The 25,387-nt window shown below is 47.5% G+C and overlaps 1 protein-coding gene across 1 annotated transcript in view; it reads right to left on the bottom strand.

Moving 5' to 3' along the window:
* Positions 1-10,206, bottom strand: part of Kcnk12 (potassium two pore domain channel subfamily K member 12) — a 48,265-nt gene extending 38,059 nt beyond the window's left edge. Inside the window, exon 1 of the mRNA XM_036170946.1 lies at positions 8,331-10,206. Coding sequence (XP_036026839.1) covers positions 8,331-8,721 — 391 coding nt within the window. The 5' untranslated portion in view covers positions 8,722-10,206. The remainder of the gene's footprint in view (positions 1-8,330) is intronic.
* Positions 10,207-25,387: the final 15,181 nt, after the last annotated feature.

The following is a 25,387-nucleotide window of genomic DNA, read 5'->3' as shown; positions in this document are numbered from 1 at the left end:
AACAGTGATGTGTTTGTGTGTCAAGTGGACAAGGGGTTGGTTGTGCTGGCTAGTTTTATGTCAGCTTGACACAAGCCAGAGTCAATTAGAGAGGAGGGAGCCTCAACTGAGAAAATGTATACATAAGATCAGGCTGCAGGCAAGTCTGTAAGGAATTTCCTCAATTAGTGATTGATGTGGGCGGGCTCATTGTGGGTGGGGCCACCCTGGGCTGGTAATCCTTGGGTTCTACAAGAAAGCAGGTTGAGCAAGCCATGTGGAGCAAGCCGGTCAGCAGCACTCCTTCATGGTCTCTGCATCAGCTCCTGCCTCCAATTTCCTGCCCTGTGAGTTCCTGTCTTGACTTCCCCTGATGATGAACTGTGATATGGAAGTGTAAGTAAGCCAAATAAATCCTTTCCTACCAACTTACTTTGATCATGGTGTTTTAGCACAGCAATAGTAATTTTGTGTGTATGTGTGTGTATGCCAGAGACCATCAACATATGTGTGTATAAAGATTTATTGATTCATTTATTATGTATATGAGTGTTTTGCCTGCACATGTGTCTGCATACCACTGTGTGTAGAACCTGCAGAGTCTAGAAGAGGGCACTGGATCCTTTGGAACTGAAGTTATAGATGGTTGTAAGCTGTTATGTGAGTGCCAGGAAACAATCCCAGGTCTCTGCAAGAGTGGCAAGAGCTCTTACACTGCTAACCCATCTCTCTAGGTCCACCCTCCCCCCTGCTCCCTTCAGAACTTAGAACTTGCCAAGTAGGCTAGACTGACTGGCCAGGAAACCCCAGGGTTCCACCTGTTTCCACCTCTCCAACTCTAGGATTACAAGTGTGCATGAGCCACCATGCCCAGCTTACTGCTTTTTAGTTCTGTTGCTTATTTGTTTGTTTTTTTGTTTGTTTGTTTTGATGTGATGTACATTTGTTTCGTGTGATGCTAGGCAAGTACGTGATCTACCACTGAGCTGCATCCCCAGATATTTTATTTGTGGATTTTGAATAGGGTCTGACTACATAGCTCAGGCTGGCCTTGAACTCATTATGTAGGCCCACACTGGGTTCAAACTCATGGCAAGCCTCTTGCCTCTGCCTTCTGAGCACTAGAACTGCAGGTGTGGACAGCACGCCCAGCTTAGGAGACATTGTTATCTTCACTTTATAGTAGTAGATCCTGTTCCAGTAGTCCACAGCTTGAAAGGGACAGAACTGGACTGGGCCCCAGGCAGGCAGCTGCAGCTGGTGTAGCTAGTGTGTCCCCAGCCCATACTGGCAAGGCTAAGGGAGCAGTCCTCACACATGTGACAGCCTCAGAGGAGAAAGGGACTCAAGCGGTTCCTGGCATTCCCTTCTTTAAAGGTTGGAGAGACTGAGTCACCTGGTGGCGATGTGCCCGGCCCAAAGCCACACAGACACTGACCCTAACTGTGCTCCTTCCCTGATCCCTACTCCACAGTGTGGTCTGAGGCCCAGAAGTCTAGACACAGCGAGGAGGTTGTGAGGAGCGCAGACCCCAAGGTCCCACCCTAGGCCTCCAATTGGACACTGCAGTGAGGAGAAAATGGGTGGTTCCTCTGTACTGTGCAATGTGAGAGACACTGCGTGGGGGACCTTGTCTTTATGGTCCACAACATCTGTCCTGAAGATAAGAAATTATAAAACTTGAGATCACAAGGCACTGGGTTTTCTACCAGTCACCTCAGCATGGGTCCTCTGAGACCCCGGGGAAGCGAAAGGAGCCAGTCCTTCTGCGGCCCAGGCACTCCTGTCACCAGTGACCTGCTAATGAGCCACTTTAGCTCTGTCCAAGCCCAGGAAGGTGACACTCAAGACAGGGTGCAAAGCCTCCTTCACCACAGCCACTGGCCACTAGAGGAGGTCTAGTTGCTTCTAAGGACTAAAATTGGCGGTTGGCTATGGACAGCGGTACTTAGGGTGGGATTTCCTAGGGCCAGAGCCCTGAGCAGCCAAGCACAGCATGGGTGAGGACTAAAGACCATCTCTGCCCTGCACAAGCACCTCCCCTACACTGTGTCAGCGCTTCTCAATCCTGTAGACAGTGGGATGCTTCAAGGCCTTCCACCCATTATTTCAGCTCCAGGGGAACCCCGTCTGCTACCGTGAAGATCTGAGGCTGGAACCTCTCAGTGTGGATTCTATGGCATCCATTCACATTTTGGTCCTGCTGGTTGTGGGCCCATGTACTCATTCCAGAACCTGGGGTCAATGGCACTCAACAGAGGCAAGGGGAGGGCTGGAGCAACCAGAGAAGACCTGGGGTTGGGACCACCCCAAGAACAGACCAACGGCCTTTGGCTGTCTCTTAGCTTCTCCTAATATGAGCAGCCTGCAAGGCAAAGGTAGTTCCCCTCTGGCTGGGAAGGTGGGGACCTTGATTCCAAGGGCACACCCAAGGCTGTGGCCACCACCTCCAGATCAGGAAGTTTTACAAACAATCTCTTCCCCTTCCTTTTTCGTAGACAGTTGAACTCTCGCTCTTCTAGAAGCTTAGGTACCGGCTTAGGAGAACTTTGGCCTAATTCAGTCTTTGACTTCCTTTTGAGCAGTGTTTATAAGAACATTACCCCACCCCCCACCCCCCAGCCCAGCCCCTGTACTTCCTCCATCCCTGTACCTTTCCCTCTGTGAGTACATGTCTAAGTGGGAAATACATCTCCTTCAGCAATTCTGAGGAAACTTTTCTTAAGTCTGAGTTCTCAACACCCTTTCAGGCTTGCTTTGGGACTGTAGGCAACGTCTGGGCCACTCCGAGCCTTGTGTAAGAGAAGAAATACATTTAATTGAGCCCCTTCTGGACTAGTCTTGGAAGGGCTTTAGGCCCCCCTCAAAGACTTCAAGAGGCCAATTGTAATATTTTATGCCTGCAATCCTAGCCCTTGGGAAATGAGTTCTAATCCAGTCCAGGCCATGTAGCAAGCTGCAGCCAGCCTGGGCTACACAGCAGGATTCTGTCTTAAGGGGTAGGGAATGGGGGAGTTCAGATAGTAGATGGTGTCTGAGGGATGATCTAATGGTGAGCTTCTTGCCTTGATACTTAATAAGCACAGCTCTGCTACAGTCTGTTCTATAATGGGTTCTGGCTGGCTTTTGTTGACAAAATGTTCTTCTAAATGCTTAGAGAAAGTTCTAGAAGATCTTCACGATACTTGCGGCTATAAAAACTTAAGGGTGCTTTTGCTCCATTTGGTGTAATTCTGAGCCACCCAAGACTGAGGCCCTTGGGCAGTGTCAGCACTGAGTAGAAGGATGCTCCTTATCAGCTGCCTGAGATGTAGAAAGATGAGGGTCCAGATGTTCCTCTTCTCTTAGTCTGTAGCTGTCCCCATCTGTTTCTCCTCATCTTTCTTCTCTCAACCAATGCTTCCACAGGAAGCAGCAGTGGAGGTTGAGATGCCATCAGCCTAGTTCATCGTGATCCTAGAGAAAACCTATGTATGTGGCCCGTGTCCACGGAGTAATTAGCAGATGGCTGTGCAACCTCTGTGAGGCTTTGTAGAAGCAGACACTCACTTCTGGAGAGAGCCAACAATTCCTCCCTCCAAGATGGCTGGCCAGAAGCCGTGAAGACAGCAACACCCACTGACTCAGCAATTTCACTAGCAGTGCCCACTGACTCAGCAATTTCATGGCTGGAGACTTACCCTGAGGAGATGCTCTGCAGAAGGGCCAGGCCATACGCCTGAAGATGTTCTTTGTGGCATTGCTCGAAATAGCCCAGACAGGGAACCACCCAGCCAGCCTTCAGTAAGGAATCATCAACCACAATAAAGAGTATGCACCTACTAAAAGCCACATGTGCAGGCCACGGAGACGCATGGACTTGACACTGATGATACAACAGAGGGAAACAGTGCAGCCCAGGTCATTTAGGTCCTTTTGTTCCCCCCACTGCAGGGGACCGGCAGACAGGAGAAGAGCTAGGTTGGAGCAGTGTTATATTCCGAGGGACTTGTTCTCTGAATCGCTTAAACAATCACTGTTGACTGTGGCCTGGGTCAGCTCTGAGGTGGGAGGTGGGAGGGAGGGGCAGAGAATAGGAATGCATTTCTTGTTCATCTCCAGCTTGAAACCCAATGTCTGTTTCTCCCAATATCCTTCAATTCCGTCACAGCATCTCGTTCCAACAAAAAACCAGTTAATGAAAGAAGGAACTGAGAGAAGGCACCCCTCCTTCTGGGACATGTATGTCACTTCAGGTGTCAAAACCACCTCCAGCTACTTCACATACACATTAGAAGAAACCCAAATGAACTATGGTAGTGACGTCTTGGTCTTATAGCGTCTTAGTCTCCTCTGCAGCAAAAACAGTTTTTAAAAACCCATGTTTTTGTTTTTTTAAAGGGGAGGGGTGAGTGGAGTTAGGACTTGTTACTAATCTTGTGGCCGAATAATTAAGTGCGCCTAATTCTGAAAGCAGAGAGCTAAATTATGCAGTGCCAAACTCGACAACTCGTACCTACACCATCTCGTCTCTACCAACATGATTTTAGCTTTACAGCTCAGAAACTCTGCCAGGAAACCTAATAAAAGGAAGCAAAAATATTTCTGTTTCGACCAAGCTGCCATTTGAGAAAGACTTTTAAATATGTTCTTCTGTATGTGTAAATCTGACAGCAGATGCATAATGAAAGCCCCAAGGGAGAGCTTCCTTTTAATCTGCTCAAAGCAAACTCATCAAGCATCCTTTAAGATGTGAGATGATGGATTAATACTCTTTGGACTGTTCTGAATTTCTCCAAGCCAGAGTGTTGCTGCTAAGAACACAGTTGAGAACTAGAGGACCAAGAGCCACGGTCCTCATCCTTGGTCCACCTGACGCCAGATGACACAGATAATGTTGTACCAAAGGCCACACTTGCATCTGTCTTGAATGCTGTTGCTTTGGGTGTTTGTTAAATGGAGGAATGCAGATACAAACATGTTCACATTAAAATAAACTTAATCCTACCCTCCCCTAGGGGATGTGTCACAGAAAGCAAAGGGGAGAAGTAGTAATTATCCAGGGTTTCAGATCTGTGTGAGCAACCAGGATGAATAATTTAGGGTACAAAGTGGACTTTGTAAATGTCTTGCTTGAACCACTCAGACTTTTTATATACATCCTCAACTACCGCTGGATAATTGCAGGCACATTTCCCCATGAGGTCTGTGCAGTGTAAAGATGTGTGTGTTTACACAGTTGCAAAGTGCCCAGCTCGGGATCTGGGGCCCTGTTCAAGTCAACTGTTAGGACAAATATGCCCTCTTACTACGGTGCTCCATCTGACCTTGAATACACATGGCCAGATCGAACCTCCCTTCTGCTGCTTACTGCTGAAGACCAATTCCTGCCCTTTTTGTTAGACCCCCCCCCCCCCCCAATACATGCTCTTGAGAGAGAGGTTTCTTAGACCACACTTCTCCGGAATGTCCCCTGCTTGCTAGGGCCTGTTTCTGATTTTCTGTAGTTTGTATTGACCCTTGCCTGCCTAAGGCCTACAGCTGCTTCTAACTCATCTGCCTGGAACATCTGTGTGACCCTTCAAGTTTTTTTTCTGTACTTAATCAGTCGCTGGCCTGACTAGCAAACTAGTCTTTGCCTTAGTATGCATTCAGGCAGACAGACAGACAGACACACATACACACACAGACACACATACACACACACACACACACAAACAGACACACATTATTAATATTTCAGTTTCATATAAGGATATTCCCACTGCTCTATGTATGAAATTACTATAATATACACCACACTAATTCAGCTCTGGATTGAGGTGAATTCCTCATTAACTGTGTGACCTTGTACAAATCTCCTAATGCTATATCACACAGAGTCTTCTTTTTGTTCTGGTCATCTTTAGTGAGGATAGATCAAACATGCTGCATTCAGCTGCCCCTGTTGAGATATGCTCAAACCCCTGGCATGTAGAGCAAAAGTTAACCTTTTAAAACATAGCACTGGGCCTGGTACACAAAACACTTCACAGTTACAAAATGAATGAAGGGATGTCTACACTAAAATCGTACAGATCATTCAGCTGAGCCAGATAAACAACAACAAAGGAAATGCTTTATCTCATTAGGCGGGATACAGAGTTGGACCCCTGAATTCCACACTGTCGCATGAACCACACACCCTGTGAGGATTGTTGATCAAGTAAAACCCAGAACATGATAGTTTCCCTCTTCCCTGGATGAGGTGGCGGACTGGAGATCCTCCACTCTGCATTTATGGCTGAGCTTTGGTTCCCTGTGTGACTGCATCCGTGACTGCATCAGTATAATAACAAATGGACATTTAAAGGGGAGGGATCGACAAGCAGAAAATAAGCCGACATATGTAGGTCTTCACGGAAATCTCAACCAAATACATTTTTCACGGAGAAGCCTGAAAGGACAGTTAATCATGCTGGCTGGGCACTCAGCAGAACTTTCTTGGCTGACATAAGAGGACCAATTTAAACCATTATTCCCAAGTGTCACGGCAGGCAGGCAGCTGGCAGAGACCACTCTTAGGGCAGTTTTGGTATTCCCGCAGAGGGCCAGTTCCACCCCGAGCCATCCACCGGCTGGTACTAATGTTGTCCTGCAGATTTTGGAAGCAACTTTCTAGGCCATTCATAACCCAGCCACAATCTTCGGTGTAGCTCATCAGCACTGCCTGCCTAAATCTAAAAGAGAGAACACAGTTCCTTTCCACTTGGCTAAAGAATAGCCAATCCTGAAAGTAGATTAAAGATCAAGGTAGGGAACAATTTCCAAACAAGCTGACTTGATTTTGTGTACGAAGTTGAGAGGGAAGCCCCTGAAAGGAGGACAGTGATGCTCAGGAGACACACAGTGGGCACAGGTCAAAGGGAAAGGATGGATTCCCAGCCTGGAGGGGAAGAGGACACTGGCAACAACTTCTGCTTATCCTGCAGCTCCCATTAGAAAGCTAGAGCATGTCACTGGGACAAAGATACTGTGACCAAATATATTCACAGGTGTACCTTTAGGTAGAAGAAGCAACAGGGAGTGTTTACAAGGCAAGTACATGTCAACAATGAATTATAAACACATGATGTCATCCTCCAAGATTAAGCATCCTTAGTACTTTTAAAGCACTTAAAAAAAAAAAAAAACCTCTAGTTGCTATAGCAACTCGATGCAGCTCTTAAAAGGGGATTTTGAGGGGGGTCATTTTACATCTTCAATCACCATAACAACATGATATCTATTTTAAAGGGTTTTTTTTAAAAATATATAATTTGTGTAGACTTTGGACTTGGTCCATATTTGCCTTTTCTATTTAAAATAATCAGATCAAGCATGAGAAAATGATTGGAGGCAAGGAAGCGCTTTCCAGACTATACACATGTATAGAGAGAAATGCAGAGAGACATCTCCCTCTGTGCATATCCTGAACAAACCCGCTGCCTCTCTCCTGCTGAGGCAGCGTAGGCAGGTGGTCCATGCCCCTACTCTGAGCTGTCACAAAGAAAAGGTGTTCATATGAAGTTTCTCGCTACTCCATCCTGAAAGTACAGCCCCTTCCTCCCCAATTGCACCAGCGGAAAAGGATGTCTTGGGGTGACGAGTGTGACCAGCAAGAGCTTCTCCTACCCCGAGACTCAAGAAGGAGTGGGTGAGACACAACCAAGTCTTGTCAAAGCGTGTTTCTTCTGCACTCTGCGGAGCTAAATAAATGGGGGAGGTGGCCGCTTTACATGATGCGGAACGCCTGGGAAAAGGAGTGGGTGGGAGGGGCTGGACCAATGGTGGCTGTCATTGGTTGGACAAGAGGTCAAGAACTTGGAGAAGATGGAAGGGGAACAACCAAGGCGAATGGTGTGAAACAGTTGAGCGGAAGAGGTGGATTGTAAATAACGGACTTTACTTTGAGGGGGTGGGGCAGTGTCGGCAGAGAATGCAAGGAGGAAATTAAAACGCTGGGAATGGACGCAGGAAAGGCTTTTATATTCACCTGCTGAGGATACCGAGGCCTGGGTGGGGTGGGAAATAGCAGTCCTCAACACATGTTCTCACCAACCCTCTTACAGAGGACAAAACCAAGGAGCAGAGCCTGGACATAGGGCGCTCAAAGTGCTTGGCGCCTCGCTGACACACAAGTCAAGTGTGATGACAGCCGGTAAGAGCTAGAGATGGTCCATTCGGGCCACCTCTCGCTCCGAATGCAGGACAGAAAAGTAAGAGGACTAGAGGACGGAGAACGAGACAGAAGTAGGCAAAGGGTGTCAGGAAGAGGGCCCAGCCTGAGATCGATGGAAAGGGCAGCGAGTGACAGGCGCGCAGAGGAAGAACGCGCTGGGCGCGCCGCTCACCTATGGTCGACACCACCGTGCCCACGAAGTAGAAGGCTCCGGGGAAGTCCCAGCGCGGTCGCAGGGCGTCGGCGCGGACCCCGGCGGCCAGCGCGGCCTCGTAGTGCCGGAGGAAGGCGCGCAGCTCCGGCTCCGCCACGCCGTGCGCCGCGCTGAAGTTGCGCAGCGTGGCGCCCCAGCGCGCCCGCGCCTCCGCCTCGCCCGGGCTCTCGAGCGCGGAGAAGACGGTGGCGCCCGCCACCAGGTAGAGGCCGATGAGCGCGGCCAGCAGCACGAAGCGCCCGGTGTCCTCGTTGAGGTGCGAGCGGCGGCAGCAGCAGCAGCAGCAGGAGGGACGCGGCAGGCGGCGGCGGCAGCGGCGGGGCGGGGGCCGGGGGCTGCGGGAGGACATGGTCCGCAGCTCAGCCCCGGGGCTGGGGCGGCGCTCGGAGCCGGGGCCGTGACATCCCCACCGCAGGAGCAGGAGCAGGAGCGTGAGGATGGTGGCCAGAGGTCTGGGGCCGCCGCGGAGCCCCTCCGCAGCCTCCCCGGAACCGGGACGGCAGGGAGCCTCCGCCTCCTGCCCGGGTTTCAGGCCACACAGCGCGGATCGTGCGGCCCAGCGGGCACCGGGGCTGGAGCGCTTCTCTCGGCTCCCCGACGCCTTACTGCCTCCCGCGGCTCGTCACTTGCTGCCCTCGGGCCCCGGGCTCCGAAGCTAGGCCAGCGCCGCCCGGTGGCCGGAGTCCACCGGGCCCCGGGCCGCATACTCCTCTCCGGACAGGCCGTGGGGTTGCGGGCCGGTTGAGCCGTGGAGTCCGGACGCCTAGGATCGGGACACGGTGGCAGGGCACAGAGAGAGTCCTCTGGGGCGTCCCATGAGGCTGCCGGGGCTCGGTGGCGCCTGGGCGCAGGCTGGGCGGGCGGTCCTGTTCCACCGCTGATACTGAGCTGGCGGTGTCGGCTTCGGAGCCTCAGAGCCGAGCCGAGTCCTCCGGGAAAGCGGTTCTTTCCCTTCCCTGCTATCGCCGGAGAGCTACCCAGCACGGAAAGGCGGAGTCACCGGAGCACGGGGCGGGGTGTTGGGGAGGGGTGAGTAAGGAAGGGAGGAAGGGGTGGAGAGTTGGGCTGCTGCGACGCCTCCGGGTCGTTCTGGCGGTACCAGCGCGTCCCATCGGAGCAGGTGTCCCACTGCGGTGCTGGCTGCCAGCGCGCTAGACAACCGCGCCCTTCCTTCCCTGCGCTTGGGCTTCCTTTCTCAAGCCACTAGGAAACTTTGCTCAACTTGGTGCTTTGAGGTCTCAGGGACTGGGGACCATGGGGAGCCAAACCCGATTTCCGATTCTCCGGCTCCAGCCTGAAGTTTAAGTTCCCTTTGCTCACTCTTTTGTTCCTGGATCCAACCGCAGCGCCAGGACTCCGGTGGAGTCCTCTCGGGGAAAAAGACACGGCTTGGGAACCAAGGACAGGCTCCGGGCGCGGCGGGAACCAGGGCGTCTGCTCCTCCTCCCGACCCAGCGGCCGGCCGGCGTCAGCACCGCGGACAGCGCATCGGTGCCGCAGGCTGGGGTGGGAGGCTCTAGGCTGCGGGGACCCGCCACCAGGAGCGAGGTTGCTCACCCGGCACCACAGTGCTCCCCAGACCCTCCTTGTTTCCCTCTTCTACCTCCAAATTGTCCCCTACTCCACCCTGACGCAGGTGCGGTGGCCGAAACAGCGTGTCGCCAGGGTGCGGACGCTGCGGAACAGAGTCAGGAGGAGGAGTCACGCGCAGGTGGGGGACTTGGGGCCACTAGAGCAGGAGGATCATAGGCCTGGCACTGCTGGGGCTTCTCTGCTACCCCAGCTCACCCGCCCGAGGGACGAGAGACTGGATACACCCCGGGTGCGGCGGAGGGTGAGGAGGGTAGAAGCTGGCTAGGAGAAACAGTGTGCTTTGGAACGCCCTACAGAAGCCTCCTACGCCCTATATCGGTGGGTGTATATACAGTGGGTGATGCGCGCAGCCGCTGGTCCTTCTCTGCCAGGCAGAACCCAGTTTGGCTGGGGTCATAAAGTTGTGCAGTGAGGAACGCCCTCGGTATAGACAGATAATTCCGTCCTGTCTGGGTAGCCATCTCCCGGCTTCCCCTCCTTCTCTCTTTTCTCGGCCGTGAGGAAGATCCTACCAATGATATGATATAGATACCAGGGAAGAGAATACTGATGGTGACTTCTTAGACACTCCAGGTGGCTGAGAGAACTCTGGCAAAATGCTGAGCTGTCGCCATCCCGCCCCCAGCCCAGGGCCAAGGTTTGCTAGCCTCCACCGCAGGAAAAGGCTACCATCTACTCAGAGGGGGGCTTGCAGCGTGGTGGAACTTATTGTGAACCAACCACGCAGTGAATATTTCACAGCTATAAATCTGGGATCCCCCACCCAAGTGTAGAGGCACAGGCTGGCACTGGAGGCAGGAGAGGTGTGGAATGCTGAGTGACACCTGTCTTGGGATGTAGATGGTGACTAACCAGGGGTAATGGAGGCTTGCATCTTAGAGGCACTGCTCCAGTGTGTGGGTAGAGGGGACCGTGCTCCTCTAGGTATGCACAGATGGGGAGAGATCCACTCCACTGTGGCTTCCAGGCTTGGATGGCTAGTTGTGGTTTAAGGAGACAACAGCTTATCCATTGAGAACCCTGAGTGCCCTGATTCACAGTGGAGTTTTATCCAGTTGCCAGCCACTGCAAACTACTGTTATTGTCAACTTTTCCCTTCCCAAGCCTTTGCCTCAGCTGACTGTTGCCCCAGTCAGCCTCTGCAGACAGTAAGAATGGCCTCGCCATGGACCTCTGAAAGAATTATACCTTGAGAGGTGTGATTTCAGGAGATGTCCACGGAGCCTCCAAATGCAGCCAAGAGACACTGGCAGACCTCTCCTGGCTTTGCCCAGACTCCCAGAGCAGGGATGGTGTGTTTGACTGCAGTGTTCTGTGCCCCTGAGTCTAACTCCTTGCCTAGCTGGCAGAGGGCCCACCCTGTCCTCCAACCTGTGAGTCTAGCTTGATTAGCAGAAAACCCTTGGCATCAACTTCAGTGCCGAGTGACAAATCTATTTATGTAATAGAGAAATGATGAGTTCCCTGCTCATAGATGTGGGTCCTTTAGGGAACCGGCCCCATGATGAATGTGGCTTTTGCCCACTAAATCAATATCTAAGGCACTGATTGTGCCAGCTGGCTATCCTCAATGCTTCTACCTCAGCCCAGAATTGTCGCAACAGTCCTGACGATAGGGCTTGCTGAGGCAAAATGTCCTCACATAGGTCCATCCTAACAGCCAGTCACTGCTGTCATCCTGCCCATTCAGTCCAGTCATGTGACAGACGTCTCCAAACCTCACTCTCCAATGGCTTTCTAACCCCATACAAAATTGGTGTTTAAGTCTTTGAGTTTGTGGTTCAGTGCCTTTATTATGTGATTTCCGGAGTTGGTGATGGGGGTTGGGGGGTCTCACCCCAGCCTTGCCTTCTACCTCTTACTCTCTAAGCACCCCGCTTCTGACCCACTCCCCAGGCCACTGCTTATGCTGTGGGACCCTCTTCTTCAACTTTCCAAATGTAGAATCAGCTTCGATTTCCTTTTCTTTTATGATTTTGATTTGATGCGATTGTGTGTGCGCGCGTGTGTGTAAACATGTGTCAGTACACGCTACTGTATGTGGATGAAATCAGGAGACAACTTACGGGAGTTGATTCTTTCCTTCTACCAAGTCGGCTCTGAAGAATGAACTTAGGTCATCAGGTTTGGTAGCAAGTGCCCTTCCTTACTCACTGAGCCATCTTGTCAACCTGAATGTTCTTTTTTCTCACAAAACTTTTCCTTTGTAGGAAATTTTGACCCATGACTTTGATGCTGGCATTTCAACCTCCAACCTTCTTGTATCTACCATGTACTCAGGAACTTCAGACAGGACAAATGAATAGACACAGCCTCCCTCCCTGCCTCCACTTCCTCTTTTCTTCTTCCCTTTCTGTCTTTTGTAAAGGGGATACAATGCTGAGTGCTAGCCAAGAAAGTCAGGTAACGCCAGATTCAAACTCAACCAGCCTCTCCATGCATAGGAATACAGCCAGGATACATAGAATGGTGTATCTACTACACTTAGACACACTGACAGTCACAGCAGTAACAAAAGGGAACTGTTAGGTCAGCTAATATGTGAGGAAATAAAACATAGTATGTCTATACAACAGAATGTTCAGCAGCAAGTGGAGTGAAGTACTGAGATGGGCAATAAACATATCATAATCCTAAAAGAATTGTGCTTATAAGGAAAACAGTATCACTAAAGATCACATATTATGAAGTCCAGTTTTATGAAATGTCCATAATGAGTAAATCCACAAACACAGAAGCAGCTCAGTGGTCACTTTGGGGTTAAGGATTGTGGTGGTTTGAAGAAAATGGCCCCCATAGGCCCATAGGGAGTGGCACTATTAGGAGGTGTGGCCTTGTTGGAGGAGGTGTGGCCTTGTTGGAGGAGGTGTGGCCTTGTTGGAGGAGGTGTGGCCTTGTTGGAGGAGGTGTGGCCTTGTTGGAGGAGGTGTGGCCTTGTTGGAGGAGGTGTGGCCTTGTTGGAGGAGGTGTGGCCTTGTTGGAGGAGGTGTGGCCTTGTTGGAGTAGGTGTAGCCACATTGGAGGACGTGTGTCACTGGGGGCAGGCCTGGAGGTCTCTGATGCTCAAGCCAGGCCCAGTGTGGCCTTGTCTTTCCGCCGATCTGAGTATGGAGCTCCCAGTCCTTCTCCAGCACCCGCCATGTCTGCCTGCACACTGTGCCTCTCATTGTGCTGATAATGGACTAAGATCTGTAAGCCAGCCCCAGTTAAATGCTTTGTGTTAATAAGAATTGTCATGGTCATGGCGTCTCTTCACAGCAATGGAAACCCTGAGACAGGGGCGGATGGGAATGACAATGGATGACTGAGTTTCTGTATGAGGGTGGCGAAAATATTCTAAAGTTGATTATGGTGATGATGGTATGATTCCGTTAAGAGACTATAAAGCATCCATTTGTGTATTGTAAATCCCAGAATTGTACACTATGTGAACTAAAGCTGAGTAGAGCTGTTTAGGAAGCATAAGGGTAATTGATTTGACAAGTTTGTATTTAAAAAAATAGAAGTAGAGCTAGGCATGGTGACCCATTTTTGTAATCACAGCGCTGTGGAGGGTGAAGCAGGATGGTTATGAATTTCAGACACATGCCTCCTCCCCAGGAAAATAATTCCTTCCTTCCTTCCTTCCTTCCTTCCTTCCTTCCTTCCTTCTTCCCTTCCTCCCTCCCTCCCTCTCTCCCTTCCTCCCTTCCTTCCTTTACTATGTAGACCAAGCTAGTCTACAACTCACAGAGATCTACCTGCCTCTGTCTCCTGGTGGCCAGAATTAAAGATGTACACACCCATGCCCAATGAAAAATAATTTATTAAAAAATAAAATAAGTAGTGTTGGGGGGCTGGTATAGCTCAGCTGGTTGAGTGGTTGCCTTCTGGGTTTGATCCAAGCACTACATAAAACCCTAGTGACAGCACATGTCTGTAATCCCAACAGAGGCTGGGGGATCAGATGTTCAAAATACATAGTGAATCTGCAGCCAGCTTGGGCTACACATGGCTCTCTCTCAAAAACAATGAAAAGGTAGAAAATTTGAGCCAGTTTAGCTGTAGAGAAAAGTGGTTATAAAATTCAATTTGAACAAAGCAATTTGTTTCAAACAATACTCTCTTTTAGAAATTAATCTGTGTTGATAAAATTTTTGTTAGGATCCTGCATTCCAAGTAGCAGATTTAAAACTGTGCTGGGTGCCTCCAGACCTTTTTGATCTTCTCAGAACTGCTCAGACACTATTATCCTCAGTTCTTTACAAGTCCTGGGTATCAGCCCTCTATTTGAAGGGCAGCTGCCAAGCACTTTCTCCCGTTCTGGGGCCTGTTGCCTTTGCTTTCTGGAAACTTTCTGTTTTCATGTACCGTCTGTTGATAATGGAGCCCTCTCTCTTCATCACTATGGCTTCATGGTCTAGTTTGAGGTCCGGCGCTGTAACTCCAGCGCTGTTCTCACTCCTCAGGTCTGTTCTGGTTCTATATAAATACTTCGTTTTTTTCTAGACCTGTAAGATATGACATGGTAATTTGATAACGATTGTGTTGATTCTGTATATTAATTTTGGTAGCATAAACATTTTCACAATATTAATTCTGCCTAATCCAGGAATATGGAATATTTTTTCATCTTTTAGTACCTTCTGTGCTTTTCTTTATCAATATCTTTCACTGTAGAGACCTTTCACCTCTTTGGTTACATATATTCCTAAATACTCAATTTTGGGAGAATTAATTTGGATAGAATATTATTTCTAATTTTTTTATGAGAGTGGGCTATTAGTATAAATGAAGGCTACTGTTTTATGTATATATTGATTTTTTTTCTCCTACAAATTCACTGTGTTTATTAGGTCCAAGAGTGTTCTAGCCTGTAATCCCAGCACTTGGGAGGCAGAGGCAGGTGGATCTCTGTGAGTTCGAGGCCAGCCTGGTCTACAAAGTGAGTTCCAGGACAGCCTCCAAAGCTACAGAGAAACCTTGTCTTGACAAACAAAACAAAACAAAACAAAACAACAAAAAAAAAGAGTTTTCTAGGAGACTCAATAGAGTCTCTTATGTAAAAATCATGTCATCTGGAAACAGGTCTAGTCTGACTTTTTCTCTTCCTATTACCCCTTCTACGTCTTTCTCTTGTCTGATTGCTGTAGCTAAGATTTGGGCATTATACTGAATAAGAGAGGAGAGTGGATACCTTATCTCCTTCCTGATTTTAGAGGAAATGCTCTCAGTTTGTCTCCATTTAACATAATGCTGGCTACAGGTTTGTTGGACAGAACCTTTACTATTTTGAGGTATGTTCCATCCACTCCTAAAATCGCTGGAACTTTTCTCACAAAGGCACGTTGGGGTTGGGCATTTAGCTCAGTGGTAGAGTGCTTGCTTAGCAAGTGCAAGGCCCTGGGTTTGATCCTCAGCTCAAAAAAAAAAAAGGCACGTTGAACTTTGTCAAATGCCTTTTCTGTGCCAATGGAAAGAATTACATTGTTTCTGTCCTTGGGTTTGCCTGTATGGTGTAGTACATTCATTAATTTAAGTTTATTGAACCAACCTTGGCTTTCTGGGACAACGCCCACTTGGTCATAATGTAAGTTTTCCTTAGTGTGTTCCTGAGTTTGGTTAGTAAGTATTTGGTTAAAAAATTTTGCATCTATGGTCATCAAAAAAATTGTTTTGCAGTTGTTTTTATTTGTCTTTATTTGGTTTTGGTATAAAGATGATATTGGCTTCATAGAATGGATTTCTTCACTTTCTATCTTGTGGAGTAAGTCTAGAAGAACGTGTGAAATCTAAGTGGATAAGGAAAGAGTGAAATCAGCTAATGGACACAAATTATGAATATATATATAAATATAAAAGGATATAAAGCTAATTGTTTTTCTAGTTCTAATTCTGCCCTGGATTTTTTTTTTTTTTTTTTTGATTTGGTGGTGGATACATGCATAAAATACATTCAGTACTGAAAGTGTAAAATTTAACGTGAAGCTTCACAGCTTCTGTTTTTGATGCCAATTTTAACTGTCTATAAATTCATTAAGCTCTGTAGGCTTTGGCTATGGTTAACTTGGGTGTGTCATGTTTTATTTGGAAGGTTTTTTTTTAAATAATAAAGGTTCTTTTTAAAAACTGGAGGAAGTTGGTCATCTGTATCCTATGAAAGGTCGCTTGAGTGTCCTTTCTGGTTGTTGAAAGCCATTGTCTTCCCTATGTTCTCTTGAAGTTAGGATTGTGTTTTCCTCAGTGATTTGGTAAAGGTTTCTTCATGCCAATGCCACAGGATGGTGGAGGAGTAAGCCACTGTCACCTTTTGGGATGGAAGAGACAGTTAGCTAATCTAAGGTGAGGCCAGGGAGACTTGGCAAAGAGAAGAGCAGGGAAGGGGCAGACTGTGGATCGGGAGCTATTTGACAAAACTGTTCTGAGGAAAGTGAAGCCTGGCAGAAGCCTGGGGCTCACACCAGGGTTTAAGTGAGTGGGCAGCGTGGGACATCACTGAGGACCCATGTACCGCAGCTCTAACTTCCTAGAGCCCTTTGGCATTTGAAGACAAAGTTAAGCCTGGACTTATGACCCAAGAAGAGGACATCTTTGATACCCAGCATGGATCTTCACAGGAAGGGGCATGTGATAAGCAGTAGATAAGTAATGTCACAAAGGATGCAAGGTCACAGGCAACCACAGTGGTACTTATGATGTCTTGCTCTTGCTCTGAAGATGTTCTTCTTGACAATTGCCACTCAAAAAAGAGGGTTCTTGAGACTGAGTAAACCTCATGTGGAATATGCCTCTATTGCGTTATTAGTCTATTTGTCTAATAGTCCTATTGACTATTGAATATGGGATATTGAAATCTCCAACTATTATTGTAAAACTTTACAATTATCCCTATAAATCTGTCAATACTTATTGTCATACATTTTGGGGCTCTGTTATTAGTGTCTATATATTTAGGAGAGTTAGAGTTTCTTGATGAGCTTACCCTTTTATTAATATGCAATCTCTTTTCTCTCTCTTACTCACTTGCTCATTTTCTCTCTCTCTCTTTTTTTCTTAAAGTCTAGTCTAAGAATAGGATAGCCACCCAACTCTATTTTAGTAACTGTTTTTAAAGGATATCTTTTGGGGGCATAGAAAGATAGTTCAGTGGTAAAAGTGCTCACTGCTCTTTCAGAGGAGCAGAGTTCAGTTCCAGCACCCACATTAGGCAGCTCACAAGTGCCTGTCACATGCACGAACACACACACACACACACACACACACACACACACACACACACTCCAGAACTAGGGACTGAACCCAGTGCTGTGCACATACTAAGTACAGGCTCTACACTGAATTACATGGGCCACATCCCATGTCCAAAGTCCACCCCCAATATTGGGATTGAACCCCCACTCCTCACAAGCCAGGCAAGTGTGCTACTTCTGTAACTATACCTCAGGCCCTCAAAGAACATGTTTTCCGTTCTTTTACTTCCAGTTTTATCTTTGGATATTAAATGACTCTCTTGTGAGTTGCGTATAGTTGGAAAAAGAGACTCTATGTCTTAAGAACAAAATCAACTTAAATAATTCTTAATTGTTCAGTGATCTCTTGATAAGTTTCTTTTTATAGGATGTGTGTGTATGTGTCTGTAAGTGGGTGTGTCTGTGTTTGTATGTGTCTGTGTGTTGCTGGTGAAACCCAGGGACTTGTACGCTATGCAAGAACTCTACCACTGAGATACTCCCTAACCTCTACCTGGCTATTTTAAAATAACTAATAAGCAAACATTTATTGAGAACCCACCAGGTACGAAGCAGTATACTTGGTAGTGTACACAGAGCAGTGAACCCTGACCGTTTGCATCCTCAGAGCCTGCCTGGGGACAACACACATGTATGAAGGCCTGAGAACTGTGTCCCAGCACATATGGTTCAGAGCGGTCTCTCTGGTGCTGGTGACGGGAGGAAGGAGCAGAGAGCCCATGGTGAGGGATGCAGCAGCAGTCAGAGGCAGCTGTAGACAGCAGGCAGGCTGCGGGGTGGGCCGAGGGTGGGTAGGAGAGTGACTGGATAAGAAGGGACATCCCAACCAGGAGGATTGGCCTGGGGCAAGGTGTGGAAGCAGGAAGAAGCACACTGAGTTCAAGGATCTGTGGTGAGCAGAAGGGGACCGTGTCTGAGGGACCGACTCACTGTTTTATAACATGTAGCTTCATTGGTCAGTCTTTCATGGGATGACTTCAGTCTAAGCAACAATTCACTCTGTAAAATCCAAAGAGATTATTTTTTCCCCTTCAGGAGTGAGAATCAGGTATCTCATAGTGGTGGACCTGTGCTAGTGATGAAGCCAGTTTAGATCAGATTTCCAGGGTCCCCACATGCATTACCATATAGTGAGGTTTCAGCTACACCTGTGGAGGAAAGCCAGGTGAATGAGGAGTATTGAGTGGACTCATGGGCTCTCGTCCTAAGACCTTGCAGAGAGCTTTGGTTTTCAAATACGTCTGTGTGAAGAATGCACACAAAGACATCTGTAGATAAATGGACCCACCTATTGTCCCTGCTGACAAGGATCCCAGGGTAGAGAAGAGCCTTAAAGGCCACTGAGGGCCAGTTTATCTCAATCTTCAATCCAGAAAGTGGGGTTCCCTGTCTAAACAGGCCCATGGGAGTCAGTGTTTCCCTTGAGAAATGGTTTCTAAATGCCTGCTCCCCCCCACCCCATCCTCTCTCTCTCCCTCTTTCTCTCCTTTCTGAGACAGGGTTTCTCTGTGTAATGGCCCTGGCTGTCCTGGAATTCACTTTTTAGACCAGGCCGGACTCCAACTCACAGAGACGCGCCTGCCTCTGTCTCCCAAGTGCTGGGATTAAAGGCGTGTGCCACCACTGCTTGGCTACTCTTTTATTAAAAACCCTACCCACAGGTGAGGACATAAGGCATGTATTGATTGTTGTCCCAAATGGATTTTGACATTACTTTCTAAGATTATACACCCTAGAAAGGCATCTCAGTTGTTTTGACACCTGCCAAGCATTTGAAAGGCCCTAGATTTAATCCCCAGGGTTGGAAAAACAAAAAATCCAGAGGTAGCTAAATACAGTCAAGTGGCTCTGTCACTCAAACCTCTAATCACAGTACTTGGGAGGCTGAAGCAGAAAGAGTCTGCGGGAGATTTAGGCGACATAGTAAGTTCCAGGTCAGTGGGGAACACAGAGCGAAACCCTGTCTTAAAAAAAAAAAGACTATAATAATGCCTTCAACGAATTGCTAACTTTGAATGATTAAAAGCACAGGAAAGCAAAAATAAGAAAATACAAATCACTCCAATTTCTGGGTCTGCTCTCAATCATTGTAATTATTCTTCTGTCTCTTCTGGCTCTCTCTCTCTCTCTGTCATTGTCCATCATTTCCTTTTCGTTGTTGTTATTCTTGAATAGGGGATGTTCCCCGTAGACTCGCTCGTAAACTGGATGCTTGGTTCCGAGCTGCTGGCTCCCTTTTGGGGCGTTCTATCCCTTTCTACTCAGCTGTTCACCATAGGCGAGCCTCCATTGCCATGTGTTCCCGCCGCCACGTCGTGTATGTGTGCGAGGCCTCTGAAACTATGGGTTAAAAATAACCCTTTCCGCTTTCAAGTAATTTGCTCATGTTTCTTGTCAAAGCAACAAGAAAAGCCACTAATACGACCCTTAACCAAATCTGTCCACATACACATGAATTTCACTGGATTAAACCCAGGAGATACTTTCCATGCTACTTGAAACTTAACCTTTTTTCATATAGGCTGTGCAAATGTGTTTCAAATAGTGCTACTCAAATGTATTTACTGGGTATCTACGGCACACTGAGCACAGTTTAAGGTATCTGGAGTTGTGTGGGCCAGTGAGCACAGAGCTTACACAGCCTTTTGGTTTTCTCACTTTTGCAGTGTTTATCTAAACTTGTTTCACTTCTTTTGTCCAGTGTCCTCCCAAACAAGGTTTTCGCTGAGTTTCATCAGCAGATCTGTGGCAGGGTATTTGATCACACCGTGTGAAGATGTGTCTGTGTTTTACCTCAGCTGCCTAAGACACCTTCTGATTGGTTTAATTAAAAAGCTGAATGTCCAATAGTTAGGCAGGAGAGGCTATGTGGGACTTCTGGGCAGAGATAGGAACTCTGGGAAGAATCTGAGAGGTGAGAGATTCACCAGCAAGACTGAGGAAGTTGGACATATGGTACCGAGGAGAGGTAATGAGCTGTGTGGCAGATGTAGATTAATATAAATGGTTCAATTTAAGTTTTAAGAGTTAGTTGTGAGCAAGCCTAAGCTAAGGCCAAGCTTTCATAATTAATAAGAAATCTCCATGTCATTATTTGGGAGCTGGCAGTCCAAAAGCAGACTGGGTACATAGATCCTGTGAGATTCTTTTTTTTTTTTTTTCAAATAATTTATTTAACTTTATTTTATGTGTGTTGGTATGAAGGTGTCAGATCCCCTGGAACTGGAGTTAGAGACAGTTGTGAGCTGCCATGTGGGTGCTGGGAATTAAACCCAGGTCCTCTGGGAGAACAGCCAATGCTCTTAACCTCTAAGCCACCTCTCCAGCCCCATCTTGTGCGATTCTTTGCTCTTCCTTTTCCTCTGTCCTTTTACCTCTCTTCTTTTCCATTAAAATATTAGTGAATATTTGGATTTGGCTTTTAAAAATTATTATTACTGTTGTATGTGTATGTAATGTTATTATTATTTTACTGTTTTATGTGTGTGCAGTGCTATTATTATTATTGTATTTATGTATGTATAATACTATTATTATCATTACTGTTGTATGTGTGCAACATTATTATTATTTCTGTTGTATGTGTGCAACATTATTATTATTTCTGTTGTATGTGTGTACAATACTATTATTATTACTGTTGTATATGTGTGCAATGCTATTATTATTATTACTGTTGTGTGTATGCAATGCTATTATTATTACTGTTGTATATGTGCAATACTATTGTATGTGTGTGCAACACTATTATTATTATTACTGTTGTGTGTAATACTATTATTATTACTGTTGTATGTGTGTGCAATTCTATTATTATTACTGTTGTGTGTACAATGCCATTATTATTATTGCTGGTGTGTGTGTGTGTGTGTGTGTGTGTGCAATGTGGAGGCCAAAAGACAACTGTAGTGGGTATTTGTTCCACCTATGGCCTTGGGATACCAGCCCCTAGGGCATAGCCTCATTGCTAGCTTAAGACCTGGGGATTATGTATGCGGGTCCCTTCTCTCTCAAGCTTTTGAATGGTGGAGACCGAATCAGGCCACATAAAGCAGTGTGGGACCAGTTCTCAGCCTTCCAGCACTCTGTGACTAAATCTGCCTTATCCTGTATTAGTGAGTTGTTCCCTCCAATATAATCCTTTAATAACTAGCCCTTCTATCAGTAATCCCCATATTTCCTGCTGATGGGGGAGTGTCTTTTTATATGCTGTGAAAATATGTTGCTCTGATTGGTTGATAAATAAAGCTGTTTGGCCAATGGTGAGACAGAATAGGGTTAGGTGGGACATTCTAACTAGAGAGGAGGAAGGAGAAAGGCAGAACAAAGGAGAACCTGCCATCCATTGCCATGAGAAGCAAGATGGAAAGACAGCAGTAAGCCATGAGCCACGTGGCAAAGTATAGATTTGTGCTAATCGGTTAATTTAAGATGTAAGATCTAGCTAGTGAGAAGCCTGAGCCAACAGGCCATACAGTTCGTAATTAATATAAGCCTCTGTGTGTTCATTTGGGTCTGAGCAGCTGCGGGGACCACGAGGATGCAGGAGCTTGGTGGGCACAGGAAAACTCTCAGTTACATCCTGCATTATCTGGTGCCCAATGTGGGGCTTGAACCCATAACCCTGGGATTAAAGGTCCCATGCTTTACATGAATACCCACTACAGACAATGGTTGGGAGTTAGTTTCTTCACCACAGGGTGGACTCAGGTTGTCAGGTTCATGTGGCAAGTGCTTCTAACAGCTGAGACCCTACCCTGCCTGCCCTTCTTAATCAGACTGCTAATTGCCATTTAGACTGTGCTTTCCCAGAAAAAGGGTGATCATTTTATTTGAGCATCAATGGGCCCGATGAAAATGCCCTATTCAGGGGCCAGTGAGATGGCTCAGCACACACACAAAAATCCCTTGCTACACAAACCTGATAACTTAAGTTTGATCCCCAAATCCCACAAGGCAGAGAACTGACTCCCAAAAGACGACCTCTGACCTCTATCTGCATACAACTACATTCATACTCACATGCTGTGGGATTTTCAAGTGTGTCAAATGTGTTGCTCTGATTGGTTAAGATAAAACACTGATTGGCCAGTAGCCAGGCAGGAAGTATAGGCGGGACAAGCAGAGAAAAAAAATCCTGGGAAGTGAAGGCTGGGGAGGAGAGACTGGCCAGCTGCTGCCATGACAAGCGAGATGTAAGGTACAGGTAAGCCACGAGCCACGTGACAAAGTATAGATTAATAAAAATAGGCTAAATATAAGAGTAAGAGCTAGACAATGGCAGGCCTGAGCTAATGGCCAAGCAGTTTAAATAATAAAAGCATTTGTGTGTTCATTTTATAAGTGGGCTACCCGACTGCTGGGGCTTAGTGGGACCTGGAGAAAAGCTCTCCAGCTACACTCACGCATGTATGAGCATGCACACTCACACACACACACACACACACACACACACACACACACACACTGATTGACTAAAACTACATAAGTAAAACTTCATATTTTTTTTCCTGGGCATAATGCTTTACTCTCAGTACTCTGGAGGCAGAGACAGGTGGATCTCTGTGAGTTCAAGGTCAGCCTGGATTACGTAGAGATTTCCAGGCCACTCAGGGCTACATAGTGAGATGCTGTCTCAAAAACAGAACAAAACAAAACAAAAACCAAACCAAACAACAAAAAACCCCCTGCACATTTCAGCCTCTCTCATACTTAGCTGTGACTTTATTTTTCTTTATTGTTACAGATTGAATGCGGGGCCTTGGGCATGACAAGCATGTGCTCTGACACTGAGCCACATCCTCAGCCCCTAGATGACAGTGTACTTCTAAATTCTAGCAAAATATTTTGGGGAATTCCGGAAATGTGGCTTTTCACCATTTCTTCTTTCTCAGTTGTGCGTCCTACAATGTGGGCACAACGGGGGAACAAAATTATGAAAACCTGTATGCTTCCTTTACAGCGGAGAACTAGTCTTCACACTTTGGCCCACACTTGCACAGCTGCTCTTTTGCGAACTGTACATCTGGATGTTCGAGACTCCTGTTTAAATGAGTCTGGGGTGGGGGTTTGGATCCAGCAGGCAACACCTTCGTATCTTCACGATTCTCTCTCATTGCCCAGCCTTCCCTCTTCTCTCTCAGACCTCATGCCCAATGTTCTCCTGGAGGAGGACATGCTTGGGCTCTGCCCCACCCGTAACGACGCTGACCCCTCCACGTTCCTGCAAGTGGGAGAGCTGAGAAGCCGGCAGCCAAGAACCAAAGCAGAGAGAGGCAGCTCTGAGTCACTGCAGCTAACTCTCAAGTCCCGAGGAGCTGGAAGCCTGAGAATATCAGACTGACCTTTTGAGGGAGAATGGGCAATCGTTTTAGCCAGGAGGCTTTTATTTTATTTTTAATTTGCTTATTTATTTTTAGATAGGGTCTCACTATGTGGTTCTGGCTGACCTTGAACTTACGCTGTAGAGCGGGCAGGTGGGCCTTGAACTCAGAGATCCACCTGTCTCTGTCTCCTGAGTTCCAGAATTAGAGGTGTGTGCCGGGCAGTTTTTAACAATGGGGTGAGATCCCGAGGAACAGGAATAGAAGGAACACAGGAGAATGTATGTGCAGGGATAATGAAAACGCATGTTCTTATAGCTTGGCTGTGGCCAGAAACCTGTGGCAGAGCATGAATCACAGACACTAGGTTAAGCTCTAGACCTCCGAGGGAAGCTGAGGCTTAAGGTTCTTGTAAGCACTCCAGAAGCCAGCCTTGGGAGTGGGGAAACGGGGATGGGGGGGTGGGGGGGAGTGGAGTGAGGTGGTGTCTGCACGGGAAGTATCACTGGGGAAATAATTTTGAGAATGTCGTCTTTTTTAGTATCATATACAACACCAGGCTTCAGGATAAGGAACGTTCCTAAGGATAGGCCTGTTTTAAAGCTGAACCTGTGGACTGGGAATGTAACTCCATAGGTAGAGTACTTACTTAGCATTCAGGGAGCCCCGGGTTGGATCCCCCACTACATGCCTGTAACCCCTGAACTCAGAAGGTAGTTGCAAAGGATCAGAAGGTCATTCGAAGCCAGCCTGTACTATGTGAGATGTCTCAGAAATAAAACAAATGAGTCTCTCCTCTCTCTCTCTCTCTCTCTCTCTCTCTCTCTCTCTCTCTCTCTCTCTCAGTCTCTTTGTCTCTGTCTGTCTCTGTCTCCGCGCCCCCGCCCCCCTCACCCCCACCCCCACCCCCGGCAGTATTTCCATGCCTGTCCTCTGTGCCAGGCACTGTGCTTTCAAGGATTCTAGCTCATTACAGATTGTGTTGACTATAATGATTGGACAGAAAGGAGATTGGGAAGAACACGGAATTCCAGACAAGGACGCAAAGGCCCAGAGAGAAGTCAGAGGCGCCAACCTCCCGCGCGTTTCCAATCTTCTCCAACAATGGCTTCCACGGACAAAACTGCACCTCTGTGTGGTCCTCCCTTCCACATCTGAGCCCAGCAGGCTCTCATTGAATAGGCAGTCTCCTGGTTGGCATGCTCAGCCTCTGGACCGCTTCAGAATCATTGGCTGGAAAGATGAGAGAGCATGCTCCAAAGAGATTGGCTGGATGTTAGCAATGAGATATGAAACGCCTCCTCTAAAGGCTCTTGTGTTGGAGGCCTCCTCCTCAACTGCCAGATCAAGTCTGATCTGAGAGCTGATTGGATCCTGGGGTCTTTGAACTAATCAATGGATTAATCCCGTAAGGGATTCTTAATGTATTGGCTTTATTGGGAGATGGTAGAAAGTAGGAGGTGGGGCCTTGTGGAAGGAAGCAGGTCCCTGGGAGAACGTTCTGGTAAGACGCAGTCTGTCCCGGCTCCTTTTCTTCTCGCCCTGCCTGCTTCTTGGCCACCCCCGAGATCAGCTCCGCTCCACGTGAACTCCCTGCTGTGGAGTTCTGCCCAGAGACAACAAAGCCAGTCTTGGGCAGAAACCCCTGACTCCAGGCGCCTGAATGATTCTTCTCTCCTTCAAGTCCCTTCTCTCAGTGACCAAAGGGAAAAATGAAGAAAGGGACAGCAAGGGTTCCTTGTGAGCAGGAAGTGCTGAGTGAGTTTACTCCTGGACACAATTACAGTCTGGGAGGAATGCCTTGTTGTTCTGCACACTCATTCTGCTAGGGGAAGAAGTATACCCTGCGCTCTGAGGATAATGAGCCGGC

This window comes from Onychomys torridus, chromosome 21, assembly GCF_903995425.1.
Source record: "Onychomys torridus chromosome 21, mOncTor1.1, whole genome shotgun sequence".
In the NCBI taxonomy this organism is placed as follows: Eukaryota; Metazoa; Chordata; class Mammalia; order Rodentia; family Cricetidae; genus Onychomys; species Onychomys torridus.
Note: the sequence above shows the minus strand (reverse complement) of the source record. Positions and strands in the feature narration are given on the sequence as shown.